This window comes from Rhinatrema bivittatum, chromosome 6, assembly GCF_901001135.1.
Source record: "Rhinatrema bivittatum chromosome 6, aRhiBiv1.1, whole genome shotgun sequence".
In the NCBI taxonomy this organism is placed as follows: domain Eukaryota; kingdom Metazoa; phylum Chordata; class Amphibia; order Gymnophiona; family Rhinatrematidae; genus Rhinatrema; species Rhinatrema bivittatum.
This window is the reverse complement of record NC_042620.1, coordinates 75,522,212-75,548,598: the sequence shown is the minus strand read 5'-3', so window position 1 is coordinate 75,548,598 and position 26,387 is coordinate 75,522,212. Positions and strand designations below refer to the sequence as shown.

General features: G+C 45.1%; 1 protein-coding gene across 3 annotated transcripts in view; it reads right to left on the bottom strand.

The window, feature by feature from the left end:
• Positions 1 to 26,387, bottom strand: part of RIF1 (replication timing regulatory factor 1) — a 438,203-nt gene that overhangs the window by 90,832 nt on the left and 320,984 nt on the right. For all 3 annotated transcript variants that reach the window (XM_029605462.1, XM_029605460.1, XM_029605461.1), the window contains exon 30: positions 331 to 3,135. In XM_029605462.1, the coding sequence (XP_029461322.1) occupies positions 331 to 3,135 (2,805 nt within the window). The remainder of the gene's footprint in view (positions 1 to 330; positions 3,136 to 26,387) is intronic.

Sequence of the window (26,387 nt, the reverse complement as noted above, 5' to 3'; positions counted from 1 at the left end):
TTTAACTAGAATTTAAAGCAAAATCACCACAATATTCAGACTGTCTCCTGATCTTGCTTATATTCTCTTTTGCTTCATTTTGACCCAAATTATTTTCTGTTTTCTCATGCTGTTATAAAGATTTCTTCCAATTCTGTGTGGCCCTCCTATCAGTTACCTTATCTATTAGCTTCTTTCTTCCCCTCTCCTTTTTACTCTTACCACCATACCTCCTCTGCAATCACACAGTTTTGAGTGTGTTATCAGAAGATCCCAGTACTGGGATCTGCCTTATTCTGTAGCAGTAACCAGGCACAGTGCTTAACATGTTTAATACCTGTAGACCAATACCTTGTTAACTGGAGACGGAGAATCATTTTCTTGCGTTCTCTTCACTCCTTTCTTTAAAATACTAGTACATGGAGAAGCTAAGGGTGACCAGACACAGCGTGCTTGCATGCCACTAGGGCTTTCGTTAACTGTGACCAGAGCTACAGCATCAAGTCCTTTCAGCTTCTGAGGAGAACCTACATCTCTATCCATCTCTAAGATTTGTTCAGCAGTAGTTACATTTTCTGCTCTGGTGGAATCCGATGCACCTTCTGGGTCTATTAATATGTCTTTTGTTTCACAATGTGTATCACAGTTTGTTTCTACTGATTGTTTTTCACTTCTCTCTTTCATATTTTGCACACTGTCAGTATTTGGCTCATCAATTGTTCTATTTTCAATATTACCAACAATCATCTCTGCATCAGCTACTTCTTCCACTGGCTTGTTTTCGTTTACTTCCTTATTTAATCCAAGAGATAGTGGCTGCTTGTTTTCAGTTTCTGAAGTGGGGTCATGCTCAATGGCTTCTTTTGAAGAAAAATCTGAAGGCGGCACTGGTGTTTCAACACTTTGCTCCATTGATTGTGCTATTTCAATAGCTGGCCCAGATTTTTCATTTAATAGCACATTCTGCATTTCTTCTCTTATTTCATTATTTCTCTCACCTTCTGGAACAACTGCATTTTCTTGCTCTGATTCTAGATCAGATTTCACTTCCCTCACAGAAGCCTTAAAAATGCTTGGACGATTCATGGAAAGCAGTGGTGTACTTACTGCACAAACATCTGTAAAGACACAATCATCAAATTGTGTGTCACCTGAAGTAGTTTCTGTCATTGCTTTACTCGCTTGCAGTGGCATCTTTTCTTGTTCCATTTTTTCATCTTTGCTCTCTGCATTTTTTACTTCTGCAAAAGATTTTTCATGCAGATGCAATCTCTCTCCACAACAGTCACAGCTCTTAGACCGTCTCACTCGTTTGCTTCTTTTGTGCTGGCAGTCTAAATGACTGTTTTCAGAATGTGGAAAGGCATCTGAAACAGCAGTTGAGAAATCCCCAACTGTTGGCTCTGTCAAAAAGCTTCCTAAATTGCTACAAATTTCTTTCACATCTCTGTTGACATCAGTTTCATTTCTCTCTGTTACTTCTACAGATGGTTCAGAAATAAATGACTTTGTAGAAGGGTCTTCTCTCACGTCATGTGTTTGACCTAGGTCTAGACTTGTATTACTTGTACCTGTGGAACATTTTGAATCTAGTCCTGTCAACTTGCTAATAACTTCACAAGACTCCTTTTCATCTTGCACTTCACACATTTGGGAAGATACCGTATCCTCCATGTCAGAACTGGATTCACTTTCAATTTTCATATTAGTAAAAGTGTCTGAATTGGTCACAGTTTCTGGTAGAAGTAGGGCTATATTTTTATTTTCTGACTTTTCTTTCCCCCTTCTGTCTTTTTCCAGGGTTACTCTACTTTTAGCTGTAACTTTTCCAATTCTCTTCCTCTTGGTAATATTTTTCTGTAAGCTGTCGGTCTCAGACTTTACAACACTAGGAAGCAATACTTGTGCTGATCTTCTTGTCTGGTATCTAGGGCGCTCTCTACTTTTTTTCTGGCTCCCTTTATCTAATCTAGAATCCTGCAGAACATTTGTGTGCAACTTTAAGCCATCTGCTTCAAACGTTTTGGCACTTTTGTTTAGTTCGTCTTCAGAAAGAGACTCTCTTTTGTTACCACTTTCCTCCTGAGTCTTTTCATGTGAATCATTGTTATTTTTCTCTCTCTCATCAGCATTTTTTTGCCTCAGTAAACTTTCATCTTTTGTATGTGATACTTTCTTCTGAGAAATCGTTTCATCTCTATCTACTTCCTTTTTTAGCTGGCAATTTTCTTCTTTATCTTGACTGTCTGTTACATTACCAGAGATATCTGATCGACGCCTTGAAGAACGTCTCGGCAATTTCTGATTAGAAGCTGTCTGCAGAGATTGAGTGTCATCAATGCTAATCTGATCTGGTACCACTTCAGGGGGTGTATTCTCCTTAGATTCAACATCTGGTTTTGAACAGTTCAGTCTCTCTATGTCAGAATCTATTACTTGCTTATCCCCTATCGTAGGTTCCAGCATACTGGAGTCTATAACTGGAGACTGAGTGTCTGAAATACATTCTCTCCCCTCCAACTGAAGATCTCTGTCAGCAGCAGAAATATTTTCTGTAGGTACAGAAATATTCAAGCCTTCTTGTTCATTTTTGTCATGTCTTTCTGGTAACTTCATTTGGTTGTCGGTGTGTTCGGAATTGATAGACCTTCGTGCTGATCTTTTTATTCCAACTGCTTTTTTAGGTTCAGGTACTGAGGTGCTTATATTTTTTTCTCCAAGTTCTTCAACCTCTTTTATTAACATCTCCGCCGAATTCATAGCTTCCTCACTATTAGACTTTAGAACAGTCTCTAAGCTGGTTGAAAATGTATTTAAGGAAGAAGGGCTAAAAGGCCTAGATCCTGAACTGTCAAACTTCTCCAAGGTAATGAAAGATTGCCTTCTGCTTGCAGGATGTGGTGGTGTTCCTGAAACAATGTCAGATGAACCTGATGTGCTGCTGACATTTGAGGTGTTTTCCCCAACAGAAACATCACACACTGAAGACTCTTTACAGGCAGATTCATTGAAACTCTCTTGCACTTGTTTGGTGCTAAATCCTTTTGCACCTTCTTTTTGCGACTCATCCTCATTTTTTACAAGGGGTACTCTCTTTGTAGGTTCAGTTGCAAGTTCTTGAATACTACTGGATACTTCAATATCCACTTTTTCATCCTGAAAAAAAAATATGCACAAAATGACATTAAAACCAAATAAAATCAAATCTAAAATTACTCAAACACTTTGAAAAACACAGTTCCCCTTCCAAAGAAAAATCTCCACTCTTAGACTGCAGAATTTTTTTATAACAGAAAGTTAGCTGTATGGGCTAATAAAAAGGTAATTACAAATGTAAAAATCAAGTCCACCAATATAACCTACTCAAAGAAGGGGACAATAATATGTCAATGAATCAATCTTCAAATAAAAACTTCAAAATAAAAAATATGACGAAAACACAAGCTATTTTGGTTAAACATTGGATTAATATGAAAAACTGAATGTTTTAAAAGTTTTATTTTACTTCAAGTGACTTTGAAGAGAGGTGGGAATATATCATATGCACTGATCCAGCAGGAATGTTATTTTCCTCTGGCACACTATAAGCTCTAATGGGAACTGTGACATTGAAAGTAATGCATTTATATAAATAACTCATATGCTTAAAAGTTTAATTGTTTTTACTCAAATGTGTGACAGAATTGATCATGTGACATCAATGATTTATTATTTAAATGATAGTATGGGCATGTCATGTCTGACATACAGTGAGATTGGAAAGGCACCTTAATTAAAAATGCATTGATATGGGGTGTGGCCAAGATGGCGGCGGTGTAGCAGCTCCGATCAGACGCTCTCCGGATTTCTTCACTTGCTTGTTTTCTTCATCGGAGAATATCCGAAAATGCCCCCGAAAAGGAAAGGTCGGGTTCGCGTGTATCCTGCAGCGTTACCCCTGCCGCCCGGGCAGCGCACGATAGCGGAGCTGACTGCAAACTATTCAAAACTGGAGGCGACATGCTCCGCGGAGGTTGCCACGGGAGGAGCCGTGGCAGACCCAGGAGAAACTACTCAGTCCTCCAGACCCCAGGATGCCTCCAGTGCCGGTCCCCAGAGACTCCTTGAGCCCGGTGAGTGCTTTATCGATCCCTATCGGGGAATTGGGTACAGCAGCAGGAACCACCGCGGGGAGTGGGAGAGAAAATGCAGGCCTGGAGGAGACAGGAGAAGGGACGGCAGGGCCGCAGGCGGCAAGCTTGAATTTGGACTTTGCTTCCACAATGAATGCCTTCAATGGTGAAGATTTCTTTAAATTTGAGCCCAAAGCAGGAAATGCTTTATTCCCTAAACCTGAGGTTGTATCCATGGATGCTCTCTGGGAGCTGATAACCAAAATGGGGATGGTATTATATAAAGTAGCTCAACAACAATCAAATGTGACCCAGAAAATTGGAGGTTTTACCCAGGAATACAATGCAAAATACTTAGAACATCAACAAAATACTTAGAACATCAACAAAAGATTATTGGAAGAGCAAGTAAAGAAGTCTCAGGAATTGCAAGCAGCTATGCTGAAAGATCGTATCGCCATTAATAGGAAATTGGAACAGCTTGAAAATAAATCAAGGAATTTAAACCTTAGGTTTATAAATTTCCCAAAGGTTATGGGCGAACAACCGAGAGTAACTTTGAGGAAATACATGGTGGAAATTTTGAAGATTGCACCTGAAAATATTCCAGCTTTGAATAAGGTGTATTTTATGCCTCATGCAAGGCCTAGAGGTGAAGAAGCTGCTCCAGAGCTTGATCTTGCTAACTTAACAACTTTTCTGGAGACTTCTATGCCAGAAGTAATAGAGAGATCTACTCTCTTAGTTTCTTTTATTTATTCTCAAGACCTCAGTCTGGTAATGAGGAACTACTTTTCCAACATGAGAGCAGAATTCATGGGTAAATCGGTGCAGGTCTTCCCTGATTTGGCACAGGCTACCCAGGAGAGAAGGCGGGGGTTCCTGTCAATGAGACAGGACGCCCGCTCGCTGGGGGCAAGTTTTGTACTCAGGTATCCTTGTCGATGTATATTAAAACTAGACAATGTTACTTATGTTTTCTTTGTACCTGAACAAATGAAAGAATTATTAGAGAAAAGGAAAAGATTGCCTTGTAATCCCCCAGTTCAGGATGCTTCAAATGTGGAGTCATAGAAAAGGAAGAATAGTTGTTATTGACCATTAAACTTTTTCTTTAGTAAGAATTTCTAAAGAATATCTCCTCTTATTTCTGGCTCTACACCCTCTGTTATATATTTGAGGCCAAGATATTTGAAAATGTTATTCTTCTTAATGTGACTGTAAAGTTGCAAAAATGGAGAAAGTTATGTTTCTTTGTTTCTGTACAAAGTGATAATCCTTTGTAAATTTTGTTTAAACTAATAAAAAAAAAATAAAAAAAAAATGCATTGATATGACCAAGTGATGCTGAAGAGAGGAAGGGATATATCACTTACATTGATCTTGTGAGAATTTATATTTCATTTTTAGAGAGAACACAGAGTTCTAATGGGTTAAATTGGGACATTATAAATAAGTTGTATGTTTATCCAAAGATTTAAGCATGTTCATCCAAATGTGTTAATCATGTGACATTGATGTTTATGTCATGTTTGACATGCAGTGAAATTAAAAGGCTCTCCAAAAACAATGTCCATAGTGAGTCCACTGGCATAATGATTAAAGAATTAATTGATATGATACGGTGGGGTGAGAGGTCAATTTGATTTACATATCGGCAAAAGCACTATTTTGTAATTTAAGTTTTTAGTAGAGTATATTAGGTTAAAATTATAGTGATCCTTTGGAATTTATTTTGCAGGTAATAAACAATTGTGAGATGCTTATACTGTATAATTATTGTAAACAGAAGAGAGTGGAATTTCTTTGTGTATGTTCTTTTAAGATAAGTGGTATGATTATTTTTGCATATTGATATATTGTCCCCTGAGGAAGCCTTAATTGGGTGAAACTGGGACCTCTTGTTAGGGTAGTGACTACATTCAATGAAAGATTATGTACAACATTAACAAAGGAAGATCCAGGGGTTTACAACATAAAGTTTTAATAGTAGAGTTTTAGTATATTTACATAGTCATATAAACATTTTCTAAAAAGTATTATTTTGAGTGTTTTTCAAAGGTATGTAATGATTATATAAACTTAATCTTAAGTGATTAGATAATGATTTTGGCACTATATAGTAGAGGTGTGAATTGTGTGATTGATCGTCTTAACGATAGATTTTGGCTGGGGGGAGGGAAATCTTATCGTCGTGTTTGTTTTTTGTTTTTTTTTTAAATCGTTAAAAATCGGTCGCCCGTATGACAGTGAGGGCAAAGGTAGCGCCGGCGCCATTTTGAAGATTGGCAATACGGCCCGCGTGCAGGAGGTCGCTCCCGGACCCCCGCTGGACTTTTGGCAAGTCTTGTGGGGGTCAGGAGGCCCCCCCCCCCCCCCAAGCTGGCCAAAAGTCCCTCTGGGTCCAGCGGGGTCCGGGGGCGATCTCCTGCACGCGTGACGTCGGGAGCCAGGAACCAAAATGGCGCCGGTGCTACCTTTGCCCTGTCACATAAGGGCAAAGGTCCACCGGCGCCATTTCTCAACACAGCCGTGGCCTGAGAGAGGGAGATTGCGTCGGGACCCCCCCACTGGACCCCAGGTAATTTAAAACATTTTGGGGGGGTTCGGGAGGGTGGGGGATTTGTTTTAAAGGTTTGGGGTGGGTTTTAGGGTTTTTTGGTGTGCCGGTTTTCTCGCGCCCTATTTAACGATACAATACAAATGCCCCTGACGATAAATCGGGGGCATTTGTATTGTATCGTGCACTCTAACAATTTTGGACGATTTTAAAATTATCTGACGATGATTTTAATCGTTCAAAAACGATTCACATCCTTACTATATAGTGTATGAACACCAGTTTTCACTCAATTTTTTTACTCAAATTTTCATAAAAAATTCCTCCAACAGCAATTAAATGTTTAATTTTGAAGATTTTATTTGAAGACTATAGATTCATTGAAATCTTGTTTTCTTTGAATAAGAACATGGGCTAATAGTCAAATCTAGACGAATTTCTTGGACGGTTTCAACTCCTAGTAGCACTACCTGTATGATCTCAGGAGGGCATGTCATTTTGCCTCAGTTCACCCAACTATAATTGGGCAATAAGTTGCACTGCTTTCAAACCCTACCGCCTCCCCTAACCCCATGGTCATATCTAGTACTTAAACATGCTTTAGGATGGATGGCATTGGCATGTTCTGGCTCCCAGTCACTGAAAGCTTCCAGAGGCAAACCATCACAGAACAGAACATATTTATGGGAGTGATGAAATATCCAATAGATTAAAATAGTTTTGCCATCATTTACTACGTTACTACTTTGAGGAAGTTTTAGTATTTCTACATATGGAGCAATGCAGTCTAACCCAGTGGTTCTCAACCTTTTCCCCCATCATGACACACCTGACAGACCAAGCTCACATGTGTGACACACTGCTCATTACAATTCTCGGCAGAAATAAAAAATAAAGGTCTGGTAATTATTTTTATTGTTAAGAATGACACAAGGGAAAGATACATTTTCTGTCTGAACAGAGATTGCATAAATAGTAAACATCCCACACCAAAACAGCACCAATTTCCAGTACTCAAACATTAAACAGCTTACTTAAGAAAAGGCAACACTGAAAATATTACACCAGGCCTTAAGACATCAATACACCTTCTATTAGGAAAACGGACCAAGTCAGGCTGCTATAGAGCCCTACACAGAAACTACACGCCAGCAGAAAACCTCACCTGAATCACATGTGCTGACCCTCATCTAACAAAGAATAAAGAGACCAAAACCCATAACTAGAAGCATGCAGACAAAAACCGAATTGGAAACCACAACAAGTTAGAGTCTCTGTATGCAGTGTAACAAAGGAAAAAAAGAAACATCACCCATCCTTATAAAACAAAGCAAGAAATATAAAAATCAGTAGCAGTAAAAACCATACTAACAGAAAGAACAGATTTCAAAATAGCTGATGAATGGAATATCCAATAATTAAAAACATATCAAAAATTTCTAGATACCAATAAAATATTTCAAAATAGCAGACACAAAGACCCAGTAATGAAAAATAATGATACGAAAAATGTTTTGCTCTGCATACCTGGGAACATTTGATGTCCAGGTGCCCTGAGATTGTTTTGAATTAGCAGGAGGAGGGATGGTTTGCTTGCAACTTTCTCTTCTCTCTCACACTGGCTCTCAATCGCTCACATATATACATGCTTTTTCTCTCTCATTTATATAGGCTCTTAATTACACATTTACACACATGCTATCTTTTCACGAGTACACACACAGGCTTTCAATCACACACATACATGCTGTCTTTCTCTCACACACAGACTCTCATTCACATCCTTACAAATATGCTCTCTCTCTTTCACTCATTTACACACAGGCTCTCAATCACATGCTCCCTCACCTAAACCAGCTCTCAATCACATACATACTCTCTTTCACATATAGAGGCACTCAATCATTCACATGCATGCTATCACACACACACACAGGATCTCAAACACATGCTTGCTCTTTCACTCACGCTCCCCTCCCCCGAAACTAGCGGCAGCCTCCTCCCAACTCTAAAGGCAGTAGTAACCTCTTTCATTTTCAGCCCTTGCAGAGACAGGAGTCCCAAAGGCCATGAGGGTTGATGTTCATTTTACTTCGAGTTGCGCTGCTCAACCTTCAGGCCGCACCTCTCTTCTTTTCTTCGGGCCGATGCTGCCCACACTAGCATGGTCTCTTCTTCCCGCGCACGAGCCTGCTTCTCACCACTTCCTCTTCCGGGCTGCAGGGGGGGCGGGAAGGAGAGAACATGCCAGTGCTGCTGACTCCAGCTGTCCTGCCGCGTTCCGCCCGGGCTATCAGTATTTTAAGCCCGTGCGGAGGATCTATTGCGATTGGGTAGGGGAAGCAGCTGGGTCAGCGGGGGACCAGGAAGTCTGGCGACACGCATGCGTGTTCTTGGCGACACACCAGTTGAGAACCACTGGTCTAACCTATTAATTTCTTTTCATGAATACTGATAGCATAAACACATACTTCTGGACTGGTCTATCTGCCATATAAAATCATGATTTTTTCAGTAACATCATTGATAGCTGCAGCCTGGAAACTTGCCAGTATCTTTATTCAAAGCAGTAGAGTAGAGAAACCTTGTATGACCAAACTACAAAATTTATGAAACAGTCTGAACAGGAGCCACTGCAAGTGTAATCCCCCTCTAAAATTATAACAGGGAATAGAAAAGGAAAAGGAAGTCCATACAGTGGAGAAAAAGAATCTGTGGGATCTCTCATAAAGAAAGACTAAGAACCTTCGAGACCTGAGGAGCACTTATCCAAAGACAAGTGAAAATGCAGCTGCTAGACCACTCCAAGCAAACCTTGTATCCTGCTAGACCACTCCAGGATTCTGGAGTGGTCTAGCAGGATACAAGGACAGAAAGTTAACAGACAAAACTACATTTTTTTCCCCTTTATCATCCTGCTAGAGCAGTCCAGATGCATAGGAAGTACCTGAGCTCAAAGTGGGTGAGAAGAAAACAGGGCTACTCTGAGAAAGCCTGTTGCAAAGGCTGGAACACTTTGGCTTGCACATCTAAACTGAATGTTAGACAAAAGTAAGTAAAATTTAAGTGGCTGCTTTACAAATAATCTCTGAGACAACCACTCCTGCCTTGGACCCCAAGGTCATCTCAGCCCCAATAGAAAAACAAAGTGTCTACATAGCCTGAAAGCCTTTCAAGAAATAATCCAAGGGAACTCTCTTTTTGGTCCATGGGGACAGACTATTCTGTAGCCACCTCACCCATGTGAGATACACTAAACAAAACAAAATAGCCTACCTGTCCTCTTCAAAGATTAGGCACCTTTGATATCTGAGGAAAATTCAAACAAACATCTAAGTAGCAGCAAGATTTATCCTTGCTCTGACATTCCCCGATTCTTTGATAGGAGAGATATTGCCTGGTTCAAATAAAAAAGATGTGCTCCAGCAGATCATTAGCAGTGGTTTTATTTTATTCTGTTTTATGGTTTGTTTGTTCACTAACCTGGTTGTGCTTTACAGATACATTCTGGAAGGTCAACCATGACAAAAAGTGCAGTACAAGCCTCCTGATGAGGGCAATTGAAACAGTACTGTGTCGGGCAATTGTGGGGCTTTTTTTGTTTTGTTTTTTTTAATATTTAAAAGGAAAATACCTGTTTTCATTTGCAAGTAAAAAACATTTTAAAAACATTTACCTATACATAAACAAGGATAACTATGGACCAATGATTAATTATGATCTGATGTATTTAAAAGAAGCCTTGAACAACAAGTTCTTAACACAGGTGTTATGAAGGTCCTTTTCAATGCTGCATTTATAATGTGTAGTTTTTGGAGCAATATTAAGTGTACTGAATGTGTTTTCTGGTTAATCATGTGGTCTGATGCATTCATAACAGACTCCTTGAATCTGAGGAAATCATCAAATAAAAAGACAACAATCTTCAGTAAGAAGGCTGGCACAGGACAAAGACAAACTGCGGAAAAAAACATTAGGTAGCGATCTCTGCAATTCAGAATATATCTAGCTGAACAAGGTCACTAGAATGCAATCTTCAAAGAAAAATCTCTTGAGAAGCATGACTAAGCAGCTCAAAGGGAAAACTCACCAGAGTAGCCAGAATCTGTAATCTCAGGAATTAGTGTAGCTGGGTTCAAAAAAGGTTTGGATAAGTTCTTGGAGGAGGCGGCCATTAATGACTATTAATCAAGTTTACTTAGGGAATAGCCACTGCTATTAATTGCATCAGTAGCATGGGATCTTCTTAGTGTTGGGTAATTGCCAGGTTCTTGTGGCCTGGTTTGGCCTCTGTTGGAAAATGGGATGCTGGGCTTGATGGACCCTTGGTCTGACCCAGCATGGCAATTTCTTATGTTCTTAAGGGCTAACCCCCTGATTCAAACCCTTTTCAAAGAAGGTCAGAATGTAGACATATCCATTTTGCCAGGTTATCCCAAAGGATAACCAACCCAAAGATAAACTTGTTTCTTTGAAATGCATCTAGCAGAACAGATAATCACTAAAAACACTGCCTTAAGAATGAAATGCCTCCCTCCAAGGCTCAAAAGAGGCAGGACAAATTCTGATGCCAGGAGGGTACAAATTCCCTCACCAGAGGCTGAATCTGTTTCACACTCTGAAGGAAATGAGACATCTGAATGAGATTATAAAGGCCTGCCTATCAACCGGCCTCTGTAACACTAAATAGATGCAATCTTGCACTTTAAAGGAGGCAAGGGCCAAATCCTTATCCATACTTTCCAGTAAAAATTCCAAGATAGATGGTACCAGAGTTCCCTTCACTGCTACCACTCCTTAAATATCTTCCAGATTCTCAAATACACCAAGAACATAGACATTTTCCAGGATCTTAAACTATTCACAATCTTCTGAAAATATGCTCTCTTAGTCAACAAGGGCCGAGACATAATACAAAACCAAGTCAGAGCCTTCTGAACCACCAGATCCTGATGCAAGAGACCCTTGCTCTGGGGCAACTTGTCTCCTCCAGTAACCTTACAAATGCAAAACTTTATGTTAAGTTTTATATGTTAACTGCAATCCACAGTAAATATTTATAGAACTGCAAAATATAAGTGAAGATAAATAGATCTACATACCAGGGACATCTTGGTCAATATAAAGCTACTAATATACTGAGAGCTAAGTGCAAGAAGAGCAATAACCCTCCTGTTATTACAATAATAATGTAAAGTTCATTTGCCTTATTTATATGTTTTTAAGTTGATCCTAGTTGTATTTTACTCTATAATAGATTAATCGTTTGATATGTTCCATGTAAACCGCCATCCCGGCGATAGTTATCTTGTTACCTGTGAACCGGAGTGATATGTATTGTATACAGGAACTTCCGGTATATAAAAACAAAAAATAAATAAATAAATAAATAAATAATATCAACCAGCCCTCGATGACTGGAGATGTTCCGCAAAACGCTACCCAATGAGCTATGGTAGCCCACGAAGCCGGAGCGCCCTGCTTACTCCCACCATGGAGAACAAACAGGTGATCCATCTTTCGAAAAGACTGAGACCTCCAGATACTGTACGACAAAACGCTTAACATCCAAGGAGCAAAAAAGCCAAACTCCTTCGCATCCCTGACCTTATCCAGGGGATGGGAAGGAGATGGACTGATTCAAATGAAAGTCCGAGATTAATTTGGGCAAGAGGGATGGAACAGTACGCAGCTGTAACACCCCCGGAATCATCTGAAGGAACAGTTCCTGGCAAGACAAGGCCTGCAGCTCAGAAATCCAACGCACAGAACATATAGCCACCAGGAACACAGTCTTCAAAGTCAACTGTAAGGAAAGGCTACGCAGTGGTCCAAACGTAGGGCCCGCCAAAAAGTCCAGCACCAAATGAAGACTCCATAATGGAACCGATAACCTCAAGAGAGGTCTAAGATGCTTCACTCCCTTCAAAAAACGGGCCACATCAGGATGAGACAAGGAAACTCCAGTCACCAGGCCTCTGAAACAGGCAAGAGCCACAACCTACACCTTCAAGGAATTAAAGGCCAAGCCTTTATTCAATCCATTCTGCAAAAAATCCAGAATGAGAGGGATCTTAATTGGACGAGGAAGAACACCCCGCTCCTCACACCAGGCCTCCAAATCTCTCCAAACCCACACATAAGCCAAGGAAGTGGACAACTTGAGAGTAAAGTGGCAACCACAGCAGAGGAATAACAATGCTTTAACATGCGAGCCCCACTCAAAGGCCAAACTGTAAGACAGAATAGAGTCAAATCCTGATGAAGAACCGGTCCCTGATGAAGCAGATCCATGTGAGTCAGAAGACGAAAGGGGGACTCCACCATGAGTTAACGCAAATCCGCCTACCATGGATGCCTGGGCCAGTCCGGCGCCCACCAGGAGTACTAGCCCTCTGTGGCCTTTGATCTTGCGAATTATCCTGTCTAGCAAGGGCCACGGAGGAAAGGCACAAAGCAATCTGTCTTCCAGATAGACCTGTACGAGAGCATCTTTTCTCAGGGACCACGGATCTCTCTTGCAACTGTAGAAGCAAGGAATCTTTGCATTTCGAGAAGTTGCCAGCAGGTCTAGGAACAGAAGGCGCTAGCGATCCACAGTCAGCTGAAATGCCTCGGCTAACAACACCCTCTCTCCTGGGTCCAGACTCTCCCTGCTGAGAAAGTCCGCTCTTTTGCTGTCTTTTCCTGCAATGTGAGAGGCCGAGATCATCTGCAGATGACATTTGCCAATTCCATCAGTTGGACTATTTCCTGCGACAATTTCTGGCTCTTGGTTCCTCCCTGGTGATTGATATAGGCCACCATTGTTGTGTTGTCCAACCATCATATGAACCACTTGATTCCGCAGCCTGTGGCTGAACTGCAAGCATGCCAGGGGTACCACCCGGGCCTCCAGGCGATTGATGTTTCAGCAGGACTCTTCGGCATTCCAGCACCACTAGGCTGTTAACTCCAGACAGTGAGCCCCCCAACCATGGAGACTCACATCTGTTGTACCAACCAGGCCAGAGAGGACAAGGGAACTCCCTTTCTCAGATGATCCTCCTGCAACCACTATTGGAGACGGAGCAGATTTCCATCGGCAAGTGGAGCCAAACCACCCTGAGACTGCAGGTCCCAACAAGATAGCAGAGAGCACTGAAGAGGACGCATATTTATGCCATCAAGCTGAGGACCTATAGGTAGGACCACACCATCGGGCAAATGGTGTTCATCAACTGATACACTCGAGACATCTCTGGATCCGAACTTCCGGTAGGAAAACTCTGTCCTTCCCTGTGTCGAACTGAACCCCCAGATATTCCGATGACTGAGATGGTTGAAGATTGCTTTTGGTCAGGTTCACCACACAACTGAGCTCCTACAATAAGGAGATCACCTTGTGTGTCACCAAGCAGCTCTCTTCCTGAGACCTGGCTCGAATCAGCCATTCATCCAAATATGGGTGGCACCAGGATTCCTTCTTTTTGCAAGGCCGCTGCTACCATCACATCATCTTGGAAAATGTTTTGGGAGCAGTGGCTAGACCAAAAGGTAGCACCCGAAACTGATAATGGTGCCCCAACACTGCAAAGCACAGAAAGTGTTGGTGTTCCAATTGGATGGGAATATGAAGGTCCTCTGACAGATCCAAGAAGGTCAGAAATTCCCCTGACTGCACCACCCTTATTACAGAGCATAAGGTTTTCATTTGAAAATGAGTCAACTTCAAGCGACAGTTGACCCTCTTGAGATCCAACATGGGAAAAAAAGGAGCCCTCCCCTTCTTAGGCACAACAGAATAAATGGAATATCGCCCCATACTTCGAGACGTGGGCACCAGAACCATAGCCCTCAGTCTGAGGAGCCTTTGAAGCGTGAACTCCACTGCCTGCTTCTTCTGCGGAGAGTGGCAAGGGGACACCATGAACCCGTCCCAAGGAATACTGCAAAATTCTAGTGCATACCCTTCATGTATCACCTCCAGGACCTACTGGTTTGACATGATCTTGACCCACCTCCAATAAGAGAGAGAGAGAGAGAGAGAGACGTCCCCCTATTTCCTGTTCCGGAAGGTGAGTCGGCAAACCTTCATTGGGAAGCTCAGGAAGGTCCACCACCTGAGCCTGCACCTCTCTTGGGCTGTTGAGGGCTTAAGGACGGAGACCTACCGAAAGGCCAAGTCTGCTGAAAGGTCGTCCCTCTGTAGGGATGAAAATGCCTGTAACCCTGGAAACAACTCATATACCAAAGGGGTGCAGTAACTGTTTCTTATCCTCCAGCAACCGAGGCACTGGAGACTCACCTCACTTACTGGCCAGTTTCTCCAACTTGTTCCCAAACAAGAACGAGCCTTTAAAGGGCATCTTGGTAAGATTGGCTTTGGAAGCCGTCTCAGCTGACCAATTTCGCAACAAGAGTTCCCTGTACGTACTAGGATCAGACCAGGCAGTGGGTTATCTCCCCCTTCCAGCAGATGGAGTCAATTAGAACTTTGAAGGTTGCTTCCTTATAAGGTAGTGCACCCTCTACTAATCCTCAGTATTCTCTTGACTCCAGCAGATGACAGTGGTGGCTTTCGTTCCCCACTGAGATGACAAGACAGCTATTTTAGGAATTTTCTCTATTTTCCTCAGCTTTCCTCTCTTTTGGATGGATCAAATCTAATTATAAAAAAAAAATCTTTGAATTTTGAATTTTCTGAGGGAATTATTTGGAGAGCTTTCCTGTAGCCTCTTCTGTTTTAGTGGGAGCATTCTATTGCTTGCAGGCAGTATTATTTGCAGCTCTCCCCACCCCTCCCATCTCTGTTGCTGGGGTAAGTTTGTTTTTATTTCCTTTTGACAGGTTATTTCCTCTCTTCCTCTCTATGGGGTGCAAGTCTGTGGTGCTGACCTCTCTACCTGTGGGCTGCTATCCGACCCGCTGCCCGAGACGCCGTTTTCCTTGGGGCAGCCGGCACAGAGGCGTTATTCCTCTGTGCCTCTATCTGTGGGTCGCTGAGGGATAGAGAGATAGCAGGACTGAAGCAGAGGCTATTACCTGCTTCTTACAGCCACGAACCTGGTGAGCGTGAGGAAAAACAGGCTGAAGCGTAGGTTTTTCCCGCTGCTTCCCGCAGCTTTAAGCCTTGCCTGTTTCTCGCATTAAGAACAGCTGGTTCCCTCGCAGCTCCGTTGGGGTTCCCCATGCCTCGTTCGTCCAGGTGCTGCGCTTGTGGAGAGCCCGGGTCGAGGCTCTCCCGCGAGGGGATTTGCACAGCTTGCCTCCCTGGTGGGGAGGGACCCTCTCAACCGCCTGGCCGCTCTGGTTCTAGTCTTCTGGCACGCCTCGACGCTCAGGGGCTGGCCCCGATCCCGCTGACCGTGGGAACGGCGGCCATTTTGTGTCCAGACTCGGCTGCTCCAGCGCTAACAGGAGAAGAGCAGGACACTCCTTTTTCATCTCAGCTGCGGTTTTGACACCCGTTCCACCTCTGGAGCCTTTTCCTCCCCATCAGGGGATCTTCCCACTCTTCCTTCATCGGGGCCACCTCCGTTTTCCAGGGATTTTGTTCTCCTGCTTCACAATGCTTACCTGGCCAGAATGGGCCAGCACCAGGAATTTTTGGTGGGACCTCCTCCTCCTAAGGTACCCAGAATGGCTGATTCCACTGAGGTCTTGGGAAATGCCCAGACTGTGGGGAGTGCCCAAGGGTCAGCGGTCCCGGGACCAGGGGTACCTCTGACCACCTCAAGCGCTCCGAGGGTCCGTTTGGTACACCCTTCTGCGGGGGGGGGGGGGGGGGGGGGGGGGGGGGTCTGTTCCTCAGCAGGACCCAGATCCGGATGAACCTTCAACTACGGCTCATTTGGAAGGGGATGATCCTAGAGTCCTGCGGATCTTCCAGAGGGATGAGCTGGTCCCCCTAATTCCACATATCCTACAGGAATTGGACATTGAGGCCCCTCAGGACTCGCCTGAGCCTAATCCACCAGCGAAGAAAGGGGACCCCCTTCTGGCTGGTCTACGTCCGCTGTATAGGTCCTCTCCTTCCCATGCCATGTTCCTTCAACTGTTATCCAGGGAATGGGATTCTCCGGAGACCTCCCTCAAGGTCGGCAGAGCCATGGATAAGCTATATCCTCTCCCGGATGATTTCCTGGACCTTCTTAAGGTTCCCAAAGTAGATTCTGCAGTCTCAGTGGTGACGAAAAGAACTACCATTCCAGTAATGGGTGGTGCAGCCTTGCGAGATCTACAAGATCGAAAGCTGGAAGTTTATCTTAAGAGAGTTTTCGAGGTGTCTACCCTGGGGGTCCGGGCGGCCATTTGTAGTTCCTTCGCTCAGCGTGCAGGCCTCCGCTGGCTTCAACAGCTGCTCAGCTTCCAGGAGTTGCCTCCTGAGGAAGCACTTCAGGCAGACCACCTGGAGGCCGTCATAGCATATGGAGCAGACGCTCTATATTACATTCTGAGTATTGGCCAGATCCATGGTTTCTGCAGTCTCGGCTAGATGCATCCTCTGGCTTCGCACCTGGTTGGCGGATTCTTCTTCCAAGTCGCAGCTGGGATCCCTACCCTTCAAGGGCAAGCTACTATTTGGGGAGGATCTGGACCAGATTATCAAGTCCCTCGGAGAGAATAAGGTACACAACTGCCAAAGGATCGCCCTTGTTCTTCTAGGTCTTTTAATTCCACTAGAAGCAGATTCAGGAATCAATGTCATTTTCGCCAGGCAAGGACTGCAGCTCCTCGTCAGCCGTCCTCTCGATCTCAATCCTGGACTCAGTCCTTTCATGCCCGAAGACAGCCCCGCTCTGGTCCGACACAGGGGACATCCTCCAAGTCTTCACAATGAAGCTATACTGGCCCATTCCCCGATCCCCAGGATAGGGGACGTCTCTCCCTTTTCAAAAGGAGTGGGTCAACATCACGTCAGATCAGTGGGTCCTGGATATTCTAAGACACGGCTACGCGTTAGAATTTGCTCGGTCGCTAAGAGACAGGTTCCTCTTCTCTCCATGTGGCCCAGTCCAGAAACAACTCATAGTCCTGCAGACACCTGATAGGCTTCTGGCTCTGAGCGATTCGTCCTGTCCCCCCCCGGAAGTAGGGGGGGGACAGGACGGTATACTTTGTAGTCCCCAAGAAGGAAGGTTCCTTTTGCCCGATCTTGGATCTCAAGATGGTCAACAGGACCCTCAAGATTCCCCACTTTCGGATGGAAACCTTGCGCTCCGTGATAGCGGCGGTACACTCCGGAGAATATTTGGCCTCCCTGGATCTGATGGAAGCTTATCTACACATTCCCATCCTCCAAGCGCACCAGCGTTTTCTGCGATTCAAGATTCTGGGACAGCATTTCCAGTTCCAGGCTCTACACTTTGGTCTTGTGACTGCTCCTCGAACCTTCACGAAGGTAATGATAGTAGTAGCTGCTGCTCTCCGGTGGGAGGGAAGTCTTGGTGCACCCATACCTGGACTGGCTCATTCGGGCAAAGTCCTCAGCCCAGTGCCACCGGGCGATCGACAAGGTGTTGACGCTTCTTCACTCCCTCGATTGGGTGGTCAACTTCGCCAAGAGCAGCCTTTCTCCATCTCAGTCTCTGGGCTTCCTGGGGGCGCATTTCGACATAGCGCTGGGCAAGGTGCCTCTGCCCTCAGACAGGGCTCATACACTCATAGCTCAGATACAGCGATTCATCGGTCTCTCGCTTCCAATGGTGTGGGAATACCTCCAGGTCCTGGGATCCATGGCTTCTACCATCGATCTGGTCCCCTGGGTGTTTGCACATATGCGTCCCTTACAGCTCGCCTTGCTCTCCTGCTGGAAGCCGGTGTCTCGGGACTTCCATGCCATCCTTCCTCTCCCGCAGGGAGCCAAGGGCAGTCTCTCGTGGTGGTTCAACCTGTCTCATCTTTTCCAGGGTGTTCCTTTGGACATCCCGAAATGGGTTATTGTCATGACGGACGCCAGTCTCTCTGGCTGGGGAGCGGTGTGTCAGATGAGTTCTGCACAAGGGAAGTGGACGCCGTTCCAAAGCAACTTGGCCGATAAATCGCTTGGAGACCAGAGCAGTGCGTCTGGCATTGAAACGCTTCCTACCTCTCGTCCATCATCGCGCAGTCCGAATACTCTCAGACAATGCGACCACTGTGGCTTACATCAATCGCCAAGGGGGCATGAGGAGCCAGCATGTCTCTCGGGAGACAGGTTGATGGCGTGGGCGGAGACTCATCTCTCCCGCCTAGTGGCTTCCCATATTGCAGGCGAAGACAACGTTCAAGCCGACTTTCTCAGTCAACAACTAGATCCCGGAGAGTGGGAACTCTCAGAGGAGGCGGTGAATCTCCTGTTACTCAGATGGGGGACCCCCTATCTGGATCTAATGGCAACCTCCCGGAATGCCAAGGCAGCTCAGTTCTTCAGTCGCAGAAGAGAGTACGACGCAGAGGGAGTGGATGCCTTGGTCCTCCCCTGGCCAAGTCATGTTCTCCTCTACGTGTTTACCCCTTGGCCTTTGGTGGGCAAGGTGCTCCAGAGAATAGAGTCCCACCAGGGTCCGGTAATGCTGGTGGCGCCGGAATGGCCCAGTCGTCCGTGGTTTGCAGACTTTATCAACCTCGCAGTGGGCTGGACCTCTTCGTCTGGGTCACTTTCCAAGCTTGCTGCATCAGGGTCCGGTATCTTTTGCCCAGGCTGATCGCTTCTATCTTGCGGCCTGGCTTTTGAGAGGCGCCAGCTGAGGTGGCGTGGATACCCAGAGGCCATTATCTTGACCCTCCTCAAGGCTAGAAAGACGTCTACCTCCATCTCCTATATCAGGGTATGGAAAGTTTTTGAGAACTCCATACCTGTGTCACCACGGACCACCTCTGTGGCTCAGATCCTATCTTTCCTTCAACAGGGACTGGACAAAGGTCTGGCCTACAACTCGCTGAGAGTACAAGTCTTTTCCCTAGGCTCTCTACTTCATCAATGAGAGGGAACTTCCCTCTCCTCTCACCCGGATATCATCCGATTCCTCAGGGAGGTGAAGCACGTGAAACCCCCGGTCCACGCTCTTTATCCTTCGTGGAGTTTCAATCTCATTCTCCGAATCTTGGTCGGTCCACCCTTTGAACCCATGCATTCCGCGACCCTCAAGGATATCACTCTCAAGACTGTTTTCCTGTAGTTATCTGTTCTGCCCGAGCTTCAAGCACTCTCATCATGCAGAGAGCCCTACCTTCGTTTTACGGATTCAGGAGTTTCCTTGAGCACTGTGCCTGCTTTTCTGCCCAAGGTGGTTTCAGAGTTCCACTTGAATCAGACGGTAGAGCTTCCGTCCTTCTCAGCGGACGCATCGGCGGATCTACACAAGCTAGGTGTCAAGCGTATCCTCATTGACTATCTGGAAGTCACTAATGATTTTCGCTTGTTGGACCATCTTTTTGTTCTCTGGCATGGTCTGAGGAAGGGGGCCAAGGCGTCGAAAACTACCATTGCTCGCTGGCTGAAGGAGGCGATCTCGGTGGCCTACATTGGAGCATATTGACAACCTCCGGCGGATGTCAAGGCTCATTCTCTTCGAGCTCAGGCTGCTTCCTGGGCGGAGATGCAATCAGTCTCGTTCCAGGAGATTTGTCGAGAGGCAACTTGGAAATCGTTACATACTTTTGCTCGTCATTATCGTCTACACATACAGTCACCTACTTTTGGCTCTAGGGTCATTAGAGTAGGGCTTTCTGGGGCCTACTCTATGTAGGGAAGCTTTGGTACATCCCACTGTCTGGACTGATCCTGGTATGTACAGGGAAAAGAAAATTATTCCTTACCTGCTAATTTTCATTCCTGTAGTACCAAGGATCAGTCCAGACGCCCTCCCTGACTGTTTTATTGGGTTTGGGATTGTCTCTCTGCTCAAACTGTTCTTCAGTGCCTTTTTTCCTTTGGCTGGTTAATGGTTCATTCTGCAAGTTTGTTGTTTGACACTGTTTTGTGCCTTTTGCACACTGTTATTTGTTACTTAATTCTATTGTTCTTGATCCATCCTGATTTTCCTCTTTGCTTTGATATACTCCATACTGAGGATTAGTAGAGGGTGCACTAACTTATAAGGAAGCATCCTTCAAAGTTCTAATTGACTCCATCTGCTGGAAGGGGGAGATAAGCCACTGTCTGGACTGATCCTTGGTACTACAGGAACGAAAATTAGCATGTAAGGAATAATTTTCTTTTGAAACCTGGCCGCGATCACAGAAGCCACTCCTCTGGCCGAGGTCCAAACCAAATCACAGCCTGAGTCTGATAAAAAGGCGGCAGTAGGCGCCTTAACCACTCTGGAATTCTCTCCAGACTCATTAACCTCCTGAGAGAGAAACAGGCAAGATCTTGCCACTCGGGCGCAACCGGAGGCAATCTGTAAATTCATCGTCACTGCCTCAAAGGCTTGCTTAAGAATAGCCTCAATCCTATCATGTATATCCTTCAAGGCTGCTCCTTCCTCTACAGGGATAGTCATCCGCTTAGACACAGCACATACCAAAGCATCCACTTTGGGAAAACACAAACGTTCTCTCACAGCTGGATCCAAAGGGTAAAGGACTTCCAATGTCCATCCCCCTTTAAAATTTGCCTCTGGGGCATCCCATTCCAGATCAGTCAACTCCTGGATGGCATCCATCACCAGGAAAAAAACAAGAGGCTTTCCATAAGGAAACCAAAACGGGATTCTTCCTCAGCTCTGACATAGCATCCAAACCAGGAACTCCCAACTGTTTCAAGGTCTGGGAAATCAGGGCTGGCAGTTCATCTCTATGAAAGATCCGCAACATGGTTCGATACGGTTCAAGCCCTGGAGGAATTTCCCTATCTTCCAGGGAATCAGGATCAACTTCATCATCAGTGCCATCTGGATTCCTGTTGGGAATACCTGTAGGGAGCAGAGGCAAGCTCTAGGTCTTAAGCCTAGGACTGGAAGAGGAAGGAGCCACCAGCTGAGGGTCCAACTGGACAGAAATGGGGGAAGTGGAGGACTGCGCCTGAAGAAAGGCTTGTAAGCCTTGAAGAAATGCCACCCAAGAAAAAGGCAACCGGGTCCAGACCAAGCCCAGAAGGAACTGGAGCTGGTCCCACAGAACTGCCCTTGCCAGCAGAGCCAGTCAAGGGAGAACCAAGATCTGGCTTCCCCCCCAGTCAAGGCCATGACCAACCCATGATCAGGATGGGAAGAGCTAGGCTTAGCAAAATCAGAGGAAGACAACTCTCCCTGAAAGTCTGAGCAGTGCTGACACAGGTTAGAAACCAGGTCAGGCTAAGAAACTCTAATATGACAGGCAACACAAATGGGAAGATGCTTAAGCTTCTTGCTTACATGCACTATTGCTGCAGTAAGTGTGCGGATGGCTCATGCTCAAAAATTAAAGCGTGGCAAGGCTCATGCACAAACCGTGTGCCAAGTGCGTACAAAAGTTTGTGCGCGTAAAAAGCGCACTCAAAAACAGACACACTGCGCACACCGACGGCCTATAAAGGGCAGCAGAACACGCACAAGAGGGTGCGAAAACAACCACGTGGCCTACCACCTGGCATGCAAGAACAAATCCTAAGGGTGGGGCCTAGCCCATTGGGGCCACTCAACCTGCCAGGCTGCCCTGTTTCTCAACTCCAATGGAAGCGGGAACGAATGTTGGCACAGAACTCCAAGAATGGAAACCGGAAGAAGTCCTGAAACCCCTCTAAACTGTTTCTGATTCAGGTAAAACTTTATTTTTAAATCTTACCTGAGCTCAGCACTTACCAGCTGAGTACAGAGACTGTTTCCTGCTGCGGGGGGAGAGGGCATCTGCCATCACCACCACGCTTGGCCTCCTGCACCCGCTACCTTTCAGCTGAACTAGCAGCTAAATTCACACTGGGAAACCCAGCTATTGGCCCAAGGCACACCTCTAAGGGACCACAGAAATCACCTCAGGAATTCTCAACTGGGGGAGGGACCTTTAGGTATCACTGCAGGAGAGCAGGGCATTCTTTTCCTAAATTCAGAATTTCAAATTTCTCCTTTCAAAAAAGCATCTCTCCTTTCAAAAAGCATTTCCCTATAGGGAGATGCAAGTCCACCATCTGCTGGAGACAAAGTACTGCGCAAGCTGGGGTCACTGCAGGGTTATATATATATTGTGACGTCAGTTACTTCTTCTGCTAGCAGGGGTGCATAAACCCACTGGTCCTGAGTTCATTTGCCTACATGCTAGGAAAGTAGAATATATGATATGTGAGTACTGCGAGCACTGGAAATGAACCTGTTCCTAATCAACTACAACTGGTTAAGTACTTGCTTGCTGACGTGAATTACCCAAGATTAAAATGGAAGACATCAGAAAAGCAAATGTTTCTTACCTGTAACAGGTATTCTCACAGGACAGCAGGATGTTAGTCCTCACATATGGGTGACATCACAGGATGGAGTCCTGTATGGAAAACTTTTCTGTCAAAGTTTCTACAAAGCTTTGACTGACACTGGCACATTGAATGCACTGAGCATGCTCAGCCTGCAATTATTCCTGTGAGCCACAGGTGAATCCCTCAGTCTCATCTTATAGATAAAAGCGCAAGCGAAACTAAAATAAAAGTAAAAACATATACAGACCCAACTCCGCAGGGTGGCGGGTGGGTTCATGAGGACTAACATCCTGCTGTCCTGTGAGAACACCTGTTACAGGTAAGCAACATTTGCTTTATCACAGAACAAGCAGGATGGTAGTCCTCACATATGGGTGAGTACCGAGCTGAGGATGCCCGAGAGTGCACCAAATGCACCCAAGACGCGCGGAAGGCGCAATGATGGGGGTGGACTTTGGAACGGAGGGCATCCTGAAACCCTTAACGGGTTTGGTGGAAGGATGTTGGGTAGTTAAACCGAAAAGAATGAGTAGACGGACTGGCCAAACATGGAGCATGCTGGCTAGTTGTATCTAAGCAATAATGGGCTGCGAAGGTATGGAGAGAGCTCCAGGGACGGACGCAACAGAGTGTGGTTACACACAGTGTTGTAGTGAAATGCCTGCTTGTTGGTAGGAAAAGAGATACAGACTGTCAATTAGGAGGAATAGGTCTGTTTGCCCAGTGGAACTCGCAGGTTGACTCTTGCCACAGAAGGAAAGAGTTAGTGGAATTCCTATGGAGTGTAGTGCGATCTAGATAGAATGCAAGTACACTATTACTGTCCAAGGAGTGGAAAAAAACCCTATCGCTTTGGTGAGAGGTGTTGGGAAAAATGGGCAGAGTATATGCTGAGTAAGGTGAGATGCAACATCTACCTTAAGAAAGATAGGAAGTTGTATATGTAAAAACCACTCGGTCACGGAGGAACGCTGGGTCGGATGAGTATGTAACAAGGTGTGTAACTCACTGACTCTGTTGGCAGAAATGACATTTATGAGGGAAAATGTTTCCCATGTCAAACTGTGAAATTGAGAGGAATGGAAAGGCTCGAACGGAGAACGTATGAGACTTATAAGGATAAGATATAGGTTCCATTCCGTGACTAGTGAAAACAGAGGCGGCTTGATCAGTGGATAATCCATGGTAAGCTGACTCAGAAGGGGTTTACCGTTAAGCGGGTATCCCCACTCCCAAACGATGGACCAATTGGAACAGAGATGTACCTATGTGGATGATGTCTGGGGAGCAGAATCCGAGAGAGCAAGAGAAAAGAATGGTATAGAAAAAAGAAAAAGGGTAATACCCTTTTGTATGCGTCATGTGGTAAATCTTGCCATTTTGAATGGTAGGATTTATGTGTGGAAGGTTTTGTGACGCTACCAGTACCTGAGAACATCAGTGAGTCTATGATTTGTGACTGACTGGTGAGAAGGCAAATTGGTTACTAGTGTGATAGATTGAGAAGTATGGGAATCATACTGGTCTCGGCCAGGACGTGGGTCTGAGGAACAGTGAACCCCGACCCGGTTCAGCATTAGAAGAGTGCTGGCTATGAAAGGCAGCGGAAGAGACACATTGAAGAGGCCCTTGATGGAAGAAAGGCATCTATGGGAACGCATTGGAAACATGTGTAGGGAGTAGAATCTATGCACCGTATGGTTCGATTCAGATGCAGAGGGCAAGTTCAGTTGACCTCAGCGCTATAAGATTTCTCGCCACACACGTAGTCCGAGACCATTCGAGAGGATGGAACCTATATGGAGAAGGTCTGTTAGTGGGTTCGGTAAATCTCTTAGATAAGTGGCCCGAGGATGCATAGAGTGTATGCACAAAGATTTGTTGCAGAGGCAGTATTGGAAGGCATAAGGGTATAACTCATGGCTACAAGCTCCAGGAAGTTTATGTGAAACGGCGCCTGGAGCGAATAGACGCATATTGGGTTGAGAAGATTTTAGGTCAAACTTACAACCCTGAGGAAATGCGAGCATGAACAGGATCAGATTAGGTTTTGGTTCTAGATCTGCAATATATATGAGGGACGAAAGCGGTTGAACAGCTTAGACCCACTGATAATGGAATTTCACTCAATCTAACCCATAGCAGTTTTGGATCTATGAGGAACGTGCATAGTGAAAAAAACCCCATAGCCCAACAATGAAGAATTGAGGGGCTGAGGTTATGGAAAATGCACGCAGGGACATGTAAGAGTTTATTAGAATGTCTGCGCGTATGCTGGACAGGAAGGTCATTGTGACTGTGGTGTCCAGAAGTGTTGTATAAGGGATTATGGCAGTAACAGTAATCCCAGTTAGTAAATGTATAGTGAGTTATGAAGAAGTTAGAGCTCCTTGCGTAGACTGACTGTGGCTATGCAGCTGTCCATGCAAGGAAAGCATGAATGATGTTGCACTCCGCAGAGAAGCAGCATTCAATGATAGTGATTCAATGAATACCCCAGTTGCCGAAGCTGGTGCAACCGGCAGAGCTTGGGATTGTAATATTGTTGACTCGCCATGAAGCACATAGAAAAATTAGAGGTAATGTACTTACTGCGATATGGAAGCATGGTAACAAGAGATACCATTTTACCTGTGCCTTCTGAAGAAAGTTGGTATTTCTGAGGTCCAGGATGGGCAGAGAGTAACTACTTTCTGTTGAAAGAAAGAGTAGTGTACTTAAAACTCCCCAACTCCCCCCCCCCTTCCCTCTCTGCGCTTTGTAGTATCTGGGGGAGTGTACCGGGAACCTTGGGGTGGCTGCTCTGATATCCGGCCAGTTGGGAGACCAGGTGTCGTCCAACTGGAGGGGCTGATGTAATCTGGATATCATGTAACCTCCCACGGGAGTGTGAGCGGTAAAATCTTACCCGCATTTCTGTGTGCTGTACAAGGAGACATCGAGACCTGTCGTCAAGCTTCGAGATGGACTTGCACTTGAGGCAGTATTTGCTGGATCTCGTGTTTAGCAGATCAGCGAATGCACCTGGAACTTTTGTTCTGAAGCAGGAACCAGAAGCCAGAGCACTAATCAGTACAGAGCCTCGTTGCTGAAGAAGGGAGGATGCCCTGATGCAGTCCCAAAGAAATAAAATAGAGAGGTTCTCTTGGTATTGTGGCTGACATAGCTGGCATAGCGATATGTGACACTAATACTGTTCTTGTAAGGTACATGACCTAGAACTTTTCGAACCATGTGGCCCGAATTAGAGAACACATCTCAATGGGAATGCCGCAGAAGCGGGGTTACTTACCATCTGAGTGTGATCGCCGAAGGACGAGCTGGTGAAGATTGATGGAGTCATCGAGGGAGTAGACGCCCGTCTCAACTCTGATGCCTGGTATGGTGG